General features: G+C 54.7%; 1 protein-coding gene across 1 annotated transcript; it reads left to right on the top strand.

Annotated features, from left to right (window-relative positions):
• The first annotated feature begins 1,919 nt into the window (after positions 1 to 1,919).
• PDXP (pyridoxal phosphatase) lies at positions 1,920 to 9,323 on the top strand. The gene is made up of 2 exons (XM_079935945.1): positions 1,920 to 2,554; positions 7,165 to 9,323. Exons 1-2 carry the CDS (start codon positions 1,981 to 1,983, stop codon positions 7,479 to 7,481), a joined length of 891 nt encoding a protein of 296 aa, XP_079792071.1. The 5' UTR covers positions 1,920 to 1,980; the 3' UTR covers positions 7,482 to 9,323.
• Positions 9,324 to 9,882: the final 559 nt, after the last annotated feature.

Genomic DNA, 9,882 nt, shown 5'->3' with positions numbered 1-9,882 from the left:
CCCTGAGGCTGCTCTGTGCCAGACGCTGGGCTAGGTCCCAACTCAGCCCTACGCCCTCGGAGCTCCTGGGAACGGACGGGCAGGAGAACTGACAATTACAATCAAGTGTCATGGGGGTTCCCTGATGGTCCACTGGTTAGGACTCCACGCTTTCACTGCCGAGTGCGCAGGTTCAGGCCCTGGTTGGAGAACTGAGATCCCGTAAGCCGCGTGGCAAAGCCAAAAAAAAGAAAAAGAATCAAGTGTCATGGCACTGGGAACCCATGTTAGCACACTTGGGGCAAGCCAATTAACCCAGACTGGGGTGTGTGTGTGTGTGTGTGTGTGTGTGTGTGTGTGTAGGGTGAAGGCCAAGAAGGCTTCCTGGAGGAGGTGATATTGAGGGGGAGTCTTTCAGCAGCTGGCCAGCTAAAAAAGGGAAGAAGGAAGAACATTCCAAGCAAAGGAGACCACCTATGCAAAGGTCAGGAGCAAATGCCCAGGGCACTGAGGCACAGAAAATATCAGCCTCAGAGCCTGAGTGACAGGGTGTGGCTTTTCCCAGGTCTCTGAAGATCCAGTTGCTCCTGGGGGTCAGACACATCTTCAGAACCTTCTCAGAGGTTGGCAGACCACCTCCCCAAGTGGGGACCTAGGCAGCTGGGTCCCATCACTGCCCTGGGCAACTGGCTACTGCTGCTCTGTCTCCTTCCCGCTCCAGGGTCCTCGGGTGACAGACTGCCTCTAGCGCAGTGCCTCTCCACTCTGGCCTCACAGTAGAATCCCTGGGTAATTAAAAAAGCAAAGAAATTTTGAAATGCCGGGTCTCACACAAAACAATTGAACTAGAATTTCTGGGATCCTGCAACACATTGGTATTTTTAAAAAACGTTTCTCAAAAATCATGGAACTGGACTTCCCTGGTGGCGCAGTGGTTAAGAATCCACCTGTCAACACGGGGGACACGGGTTTGAGCCCTGGTCCGGGAAGATCCCACATGCTGCGGAGCAACTGAGCCTGTGCGCCACAACTACTGAGCCTGCACTCTAGATCCCGCAAGCCACAACTACTGAGCCCGTGTGCCACAGCTACTGAAGCCTGCGCGCCTAGAACCCGTGCTCCCCAACAAAGAGAAGCCACCTCAATGAGAAGCCCGTGCCCGCAAGGAAGAGTAGCCCCCACTTGCCGCAACTAGAGAAAGCCCACGCACAGCAACGAAGACCCAAAGCAGACAAAAATAAATAAATTAAATAAATAAATATATATTTTTTAAGTCATGGAACTGTACATTTAAGATCTACACATCTTACTGTATGTAAATTATATCTCAAAAAAAAAAAAAATTCGTTCCCCTGGGGACTCCACCGCACAGCCAGAGTGGAGAACCACTGGTCTAGACCAAGGGCTCCAGCGTCCGAGAGGACACCGTGTGCCTCTCTCCTCAACACACCCACACTCTTCTCAAGACTTCGCTCGTAACTGGTGTGATCACGGTTCAGAGAGCAATGAGATTTGACCCAAAGATAACATCTCCTTTAGCATCTGTTTTCCTCCTAGCAACCAGCCGTCTTAAGCTTCTGATTGGCTGGGGAACGCGGAGCGGGCCATATTTTCTACTTGTAACTCCTTATTGGTCAAAAGGAGCGTCAGTCTCTCAGCCTCCCATCCCTGCAAGAAGCTAGTTAGGACTGAAGCTCAGCGACTACTGGCCCAGCGGAACTAAGGGGAGTGACGAAGGACCAGGCTAGGCCGTCGTTGGTCCCTTTCCCTCTGTGGCGGCCGCGATTCCGCCCTTTTCTCCAAAGGTTCCCTTAGCTCGCAGCCCAGCTCCTCCCCGAGACTCTAGCCCCCATTGGCCGCGGGCCAGGCCGTGACCCCGCCCCCTGGCCCTTGCGGCGCGCCGATTGGCAGGTGCCGGAAACCAGCCAGCTGCGGACGAGCGCGCCGTGCCCGCGGAAACAGAGCGGCGCGGCGCGAGCGTGCGGGCAGCCAGCCGGCTGCATGGCGCGCTGCGAACGGCTGCGCGGCGCGACCCTGCGCGACGTGCTGGGCCGGGCGCAGGGGGTCCTTTTCGATTGCGACGGGGTGCTGTGGAACGGCGAGCGCGCCGTGCCGGGCGCCCCGGAGCTGCTGGAGCGGCTGGCGCGGGCTGGCAAGGCGACGCTGTTCGTGAGCAACAACAGCCGGCGCGCGCGGCCCGAGCTGGCCCTCCGCTTCGCGCGCCTCGGCTTCGGGGGGCTTCGCGCCGAGCAGCTCTTCAGCTCCGCGCTGTGCGCTGCGCGCTTCCTGCGCCAGCGCCAGCTCGGGCCGCCGGACGCGCAGGGCGCGGTGTTCGTGTTGGGCGGCGAGGGGCTGCGGGCCGAGCTGCGCGCCGCGGGGCTGCGCCTGGCGGGGGACCCCGACGAGGACCCGGGCTCGGCCCCGCGCGTGCGCGCCGTGCTGGTGGGCTACGACGAGCACTTCTCCTTCGCTAAGCTGAGCGAGGCCTGCGCGCACTTGCGCGACCCCGACTGCCTGCTGGTGGCCACCGACCGCGACCCGTGGCACCCGCTCAGCGACGGCAGCCGGACTCCCGGTGAGCGCGGGGCTGGCGGGGAAACTGAGCTAGGGCGCTTATGCCTCCACTCCTGCGAGTGGGGTGGGGAAGGGGCGTATCCAGGTGCCAGGTGGGGAACAGGAGGGATGTGAGGGCGGTCCCCACCCAGCAAGAGCCCAGGATGCTTTCATGTCCACATGTGGTAATTCTTGCAACCGTCACCCTGTGAGGGGCAGCAGTGGGGTCCCGGTTTGACAGATGAGGAAACTGAGGCCCATTGTGGCTCAAGGAGTTGCAGGCGGAATCCAGGGCCCCGACTCCCAATCCTAGCCTTTCTGAACCAGCCTCAAGGGCTCCTGTCATTTTCCCCACCCGCCATCGGGGTGAGGTCGGAGAATTGGGGACAAAGCCTGGAAGGATTCCCCCCGCCACCGTTGGAGGTTTGGAACAGGAGTTTCTAGCGGCAGGTTGAAGGCAGGTGTGCGGGGAGCACAGAAAGTGGATGGAGTTTGACCTGAGTTCCAGTTCCAGCTCCAGGGCTCTGTAATCTTGTTAAGTTACATAACCTTTGAGCATCTCTGCCCTGGGTGTAAAATGGGAATAGTAACCATGACAGTTTCGCTGAGGAGAGAGTGATCAGGATGAGTGCCTGCTACACAGTAGGTGCTCAGATGATGTAAATTGTATCCAAGACCTCTCCTATTACAGAGCTTTATGAAGCACCTTGGTGTCTTATTTAGTTTCAGAATTACTCTGGAGATGGAAGTTATTGTCCCATTTCCCAGTTAAACTGAGGCTAAGAGAAGGGAAGTGAGCCACCCAAGAAAGAGCAAGAGGATCTGAACTTGGCTCTTGAGGCCACCTTACCTCCAGCCTCTAAACCCCACCCCCTCCATCCAAGGCACTCTTCACTGCTGTCATTTGGGAATTCAGATCTGCAGAGAAAGCAGGAGCGAGTGAGCCTCCTACATCTTGGAGGGTTCAAGTTAGACAAGAGCAGGTGGTAGCAGAGGCTAACTGACAGTAGTGAGTGTGTGTGTGGACAACCAGTCGGTAAGCTGAGGGCAGGGTGAGATCTCCATGACTCACTCCCTGCTGGCCGCTGACTCGATTGATACCGGACCCTAGGAGGGCAGGGTGGGATCGACTGAGGAGTAGACACAGTATTAAGATGGGTGGCAGGGAGGTCCTAGAGCTGAGGAGATCTGGGAAAGCTTCCTGGAGGAGGCATCTTGCAGGACAGGGCACTAGGGAATGGAACAGGGCTTGAGCCATGGCAGAACCAGTTCCAGGCTGAGAATCTTATAGTTCTAGGCCCGTCTTAGCTTTGCTGCATGACCACTTCAGTCTCAGTTTCCCCATAAATCCAAGGTGAGGGCGCTGGTCAGGGCTCCCAGCTGCACTAGCTCCTGCCTGCCCTAAGCCATGCTATGAAACATGAGTTTCTTTGGGGGCCTCAAAGCTCAGGTTAAGGTTTTGGGTTCAGAAGCTCCCCCAGGGGCTCAGGAAGGATGGTGTGGAGGAGCTGGGGAGAGACCAGGCCCTGCCCACGCGTGCCCCTTGGGTCTCACCACCCATCTGGCTTTGCCCGCCAGCTCTGCTGGTCATTCCCACAGCCAAGAGGGGGAGACAGAGCTTAACAAATACAGCGCTGGTGTCCTGTTTGGGCACAACTGAATCATGCAGCTTTGAAAGTGGAATAAAAACACTAATAAAGGCCCCAATATGCATAAAATCTGAAATAATGCTAATCTCACCCCAGTTCCCCCTCCCCAGTCCCTATGGGTCTCCTAAATTGTGTGTTTACCTATCTACCATGTGGCAGCCACTTGAGATGGCAAATAGAAATGCCTGTTGTCTTAGGAATACATCACCAGCAAAACATACGCCAGCCTTGGATGACAGGTTGTTGAGAAGAGTGGGATGTAGTGGTCTGAGGACACAGTTACGTTCATAGACTCCCCTGCTTGGATGCTCGCTCACCCAGGGTACGGATCTTAGCTTCATTCACTGCTCTATTCCCAGTGCCTCACACAGTGCCTGGCATATAGTTGGGCCTCAGTAATATTGGCTGAGTGAGTGAGGTGGGACATGGGGGGCCAAGAGGGATAGGCTCCGACCTGGTAGGAAAGGAAGATGCTGGGACTTCCCTGGTGGCTCAGTGGTTAAGAATCTGCCTGCCAATGCAGGGGACACGGGTTCAAGCCCTGGTGCGGGAAGATCCCACATGCTGCGGAGCAACTAAGCCCGTGCACCACAACTGCTGAGCCTGCACTGTGGAGCCCGGGTGCCACAACTGCTGAGGCCCACGCGCCTGGAGCCCATGCTCTGCAACGGGAGAGGCCACCGCAACAAGAGGCCTGCACACAGCAACGAAGAGTAGCCCCTGCTCACTGCAACTAGAGAAAGGCCCCGTGCAGCAACGAAGACCCAACACAGCCAAAAATAAATAAGTAAATTTATTTTAAAAAGGAAAGGAATATGCTAACAGAGCTACCATTCTTTTTTTTTTAATATTTATTATTCATTTATTTATTTATTTTGGCTGTGCCAGGTCTTAGTTGTGGCATGCAAGATCTTTAGTTGCGGCATGCATGCAGGATCTAGTTCCCCGACTAGGGATCGAACCCAGGCCCCCTGTATTGGGAGCACGGAGTCTTACCCACTGGACCACCAGGGAAGTCCCTAGAGCTACCATTCTTCTTTTTTTTTTTTTTTTTTTTTCTTTGGCAGCACGCGGGCCTCAGCGGCCATGGCTCACGGGCCCAGCCGCTCCACAGCACGTGGGACCTTCCCGGACCGGGGCATGAACCCGTATCCCCTGCATCGGCAGGCGGACTCTCAACAACTGCGCCACCAGGGAAGCCCAAAGAGCTACCATTCTTGAGCTGAGAAAATCACTTTGGGGTGACGCAGTTGAGCCCTTCCCATCCTGGAAGGAATTTCTAACTAACAGGGCAAATGGCTTTTCTTCCCTACCCAGTTCTCAGGAAAACAAGCAGGCGAGTTCTAGGTCGGAGGTCAGGGAGACCTTCCCAACAGGGTTGCTCTGGGCCAGCTCTGCCTTGATCCTAAGGAAGTTCCTCCTCATCTGGGGGCCGCAGGGCTGAGGATTCTTCCTGTTTGTGCACCTTCTGTGTCTTGGGCTTAATCAAGTTGAGTGTCATCCCCTATGAGAAGGGAGACAGGAGGCCCAGAGCATTTGGGGTCAGACCAGTGGAGTACTGATGTCTAGTAACTGGAAGAGTCTTGATTTATGCCTTTTGCCAATTTCTGTGGTGTAAGCACTCCCCCCACTGTGGCTGATTTCAGCCTACCAACGTGAAGTCACTTATCATGGGGTTGGGAAGATATGTACACGCCATTCTGTAATATTTCCATCATTAGGATGCAAGTAACCTCAAGAGCATAGATAATGGTAAAATAATTAGGAAGTGATGAGTTTTGAGAATTTATTACCTTTGTTTTAAACATATTTCACTTGATTGTTAAGTTTATATAAGTTGACTTTTAATAGTGGCTTTGTTTAACCACCAACTCATTTCAGAATTCCTGAAAATGAAACATTCAGCACTCCCAAGCCCGTACAGGCTGGCCCTGCATGTGTCTGGGTCAGACCTACCTGAATGCATATCCTTTATCTGCCACTTATTAAGCTGTGCAACCCTGGACAAGTTACTTAACGACACTGAACATCAGCTTTCTTATCTGTAAAATGGGCGTTCATGAGCTCCCACACAGCCCCTGGCACTTTAGAATGTGCTCATCATTAGTGTGAAGGTAGAACATTCTGGCACAAAGATGCACCCCTGAGACGGGCACAGTGGACTCATTGTGTGGGACAGGATGGTACTGGGCTGGGAATTAGCCTTTTCTAGACAGTCCTCCTATTGTTAAACACTTGGGTGTGTTCCACAATTTTGCTTATTATAGTTACTGAGGCCACGGACATCTTCAACCATGTAGCTGTTTGTCTCCAGTTTGAATTCTCGCCTTGTGATCACTTTCCCAGTGGAGGCTGACTGGGTCAGAGGTGCGAACATTTCTGTGCCCTGCTGTGTTCCAAAAGGGCTGTGCCAGTTTCTGATGCCAGGAGCACACATTCTTGTAGCAATGACCACAGCTGCTGTTTGTTAAGGGCTTTTCTGTTTCCAAAGCATTTGCCCCTGTGGTGCTCACAGCACCTCTTTGAAGGTAGGCATTACTTGGATCCCCCTTTCCAGTGAGTCTAGGGAAACTCAGAGAGGTTGGCTTGCCCAAAGGCGTGTGGCCGCCTGGGTAAACTTGTGAACGGCACGCAGGGCTGACTGAGCCAGGCCCGGTTACATGCAGTGGCTCAGTCAGGCCTTACAGTACCCACGTGAGATACTGCCATTGATATCCCCATCCAAGAGATGGGAAAACTGAGGCACAGGGAGGTTAAGTAGCCTGCCCAAGAAAGGTGGAGATGGGGTGTGAATGCAGGCATCTGGTTGCAGAGTCTGTGCCCTTAACCCCTACACTAAGACTTGGAAGCAGGTGGCCTTTTAACTCATTTCAGTGCCTAATTTGACCCCCATGCCAAGCTGCCTCGATGGGAATTCCAGTTTCCGGGCCTGGATGCTTTCCCCGCTGCCACCCGCATTAACCGAGTCTCCATGTCCCTGCAGGCACCGGGAGCCTGGCTGCTGCCGTAGAGACAGCCTCAGGCCGCCAGGCCCTGGTGGTGGGCAAGCCCAGCCCCTACATGTTTGAGTGCATCACAGAGCACTTCAGCGTGGACCCCAGCCGCATACTTATGGTGGGCGACCGCCTGGAGACCGACATCCTCTTCGGCCACCGCTGTGGCATGACCACCGTGCTCACGCTCACAGGCGTCTCCCGTCTGGAGGAGGCCCAGACCTACCTGGCAGCCGGCCAGCACGACCTCGTGCCCCATTACTATGTGGAGAGCATCGCGGACATGATGGAGGGGTTGGAGGACTGAGCCCACCTGACCAGCAACTGCGGCTGCAACCCTTGCTCACCCTGTTCCTGTAGATGGAGGTGATGGGCCAAGAGCTGCATTAAGGGCTACCAGCTCCCTGGCCCCAGTTTCTACCCTGGTGGGGCTGGAACCCAGGGAAGATGTCAGGGCCCTCGGACCCCCTTCCAGCAGTGGCTGGGCACTCTCCTGTCCCAGAAGCTGCCCCCTCCCTGCCACTGGTTTACCCTGGCCTGACCCAGCCAGGTGGCCTTATATCCTGACCTGTGACCTCCGCTTGTTTAAATCTGGGCCCTGCTGCCTTGTGAGGACTTCCCCCAACCCTGAGCACTTAATCCCCTACCTCCTCCCTGGGGCCTCTAGGGCTCTGCCTGCTCCTGGGTCCTGGCCCTGGGTTCCTATTGACCGATCAGAGGTCTAGGTAGCCATGAATCATTATTGTCCTGAGCCCTGAATGGACCGATCAGAAGGCTAAGTGATAGTGACTCGTTGCTGTTGGGTCTTGAGTGGACCAGTTGGGAGCCTAAGCGACAATGACCCTTTCTTGTCCTAGGTCCTTGGTAGACCAATCAGGACCCTAGGTAATAATGACCCATTAGTCTCTTGGATCCTGAATAGAACAATCCAGAAGTCTGAGAGACTGGCCTCTTGACAATCTGGGTCTGACTGGACCAGCCAGGGGTCCAGATTTCTGTTCATAAATACGGGTCCAAGTGCTGAAGACACCCCTCCTCCACAAAGGGGGCCACTTGGTGGCTCTGGGGGCTTCTGTAGCTGAGAGCCCCACCCTCCCTGATCACGGTACCAGACCAGTGTTGACGGTGGTCACAGCTTGGGAGGGGGGCTTTTGTGGCCCGCCCCCCGTGCTGTCAGTGTTTGCTGTGCCACCTCTCCCCCGCGCCCACCCCCAGCTATTTATTTATTATTGCGTGCCCGTGATGGTGGGGATGGGGGCTGGGCCTTCCCTGCCACCTCCACCCCTGTTGTAACCAGTCCTCCCGTACTTAATAAAGTGCGAGTGGGAGTGTCTGTGGGTTGGAGTCTGTGTCCAGGGTGGGGCGGGGGGAGGAGCCCCTGCCTGAGCCTGCTCTCCCCGGAACTGGCCCACCCGCTTCGTGAAATGATTTACCCCAGTTGCAGAGTATTCTCTGTGTGCAGTGGTACCTTAGCACAATAGCACTTTGTGCCTCACTGAGTCTTTATATACCAATCTGTCTCAGTCCTTCAGAAAATCCAGCAAGCTTGCATTACTCATCCCACTCTACTCCTTGGGGAATGAGCATCTTAAAGGTGATCTTAAGTTAAACACGACGGCACACCCCTGGAAAGTGTGATCACCTGAGGCAGGATCTGGACTTGTGTGGGCTGACTCCGGGAGGCTGCGGCCCCTCTCTGTGGAGACAGGTGCGAGACCGGTCCTCACCCTCCAGGAGGCTCAGGTGAGGTGCCGCGCACCCCCCTCCATTTCAGGCATCCTTCACACCTGGGCTGCTGCTGTGAACGTGTGCCCTGCTGGCCTCGAGCATCCTCAGTGCCTTCTGCAGAGCAGGTGGCCATCTGTGAGCTGGCTGAGGGTAGGACTTCGAGGTCTGGAAAATTCTGTTCACTATGATTCTTCTGGGGAAGAGGGAGTACTTGACTGAGCCTGGCTGCATCAGGAAGTGGGAGCAAATGTGCTCTTGTGGAGACTTCTGGTTGTGACGGACTTGGCTCAACCTGGCTAAGGCGTAAGAGAGTTTATTGGCTGCCCCAGGAGGTGGTCCAGCACCCTCCAGGCGCATCCCTCTCATCCTCTCACTCTTCTGGGCTTTGGGTGTGGAAGCGGTTGCAGCTATTATGTGATCGCAAAGCATGGCCCAGTGTATTTCTCTGCCTGTGACTCTGCTTCAGAAAGATGGGAAGAGCTTGTTGGGGTTGTTTCCTCCAGACCTCTAAAAGTTACAAACCAACAGAAAAGGTCTAAGAACAGCACAGTGAATACCATATGGCCTTCACTGGACTCCCAGCTAATATTTCAGGAAGCTGATGACACCAGTCCACAAAATGAAACAACTCCTTCACATTATACCCCCTGGTTTCAATAGTTACCTAGTTTTGCCTCCCTCCTCCCCCACCCCTGCATGTTGACTACTTTCTTGGTGACCAGAGGCCTTAGGGGTACTTTCTGTTGTCCCTGCCGTAAGTTTTTCCTCTGAGGGTGGCTCTGAAACAGTGGCCGAAGCTCAGACTCGCTGAAATCTGAGCTTGGTCTAGCATCAGAGTCCCACCCAGCACTCTTTTTATTTCATCTTAGCTATTACAGATAAGCATAACCACAGGACTGTAAGTTTTACTTTTTTCGCAATTCCTTATGCATCAGTAAGCCAGCTCCCCAGGACTTGGAGCCATGTCTAAATTCCATTGG

Source organism: Stenella coeruleoalba (genome assembly GCF_951394435.1).
Source record: "Stenella coeruleoalba genome assembly, chromosome: 11".
Taxonomy (NCBI): domain Eukaryota; kingdom Metazoa; phylum Chordata; class Mammalia; order Artiodactyla; family Delphinidae; genus Stenella; species Stenella coeruleoalba.
Note: the sequence above shows the minus strand (reverse complement) of the source record. Positions and strands in the feature narration are given on the sequence as shown.

What these genes read in the sequence shown, in the direction of transcription:
- PDXP (XM_079935945.1), top strand. Translation starts at nt 1,981, where the DNA reads ATGGCGCGCTGCGAACGGCTGCGCGGCGCGACCCTGCGCGACGTGCTG. An exon ending in CGACGGCAGCCGGACTCCCG is followed by an intron (nt 2,555 to 7,164) that starts GTGAGCGCGGGG and finishes ATGTCCCTGCAG; the next exon opens with GCACCGGGAGCCTGGCTGCT.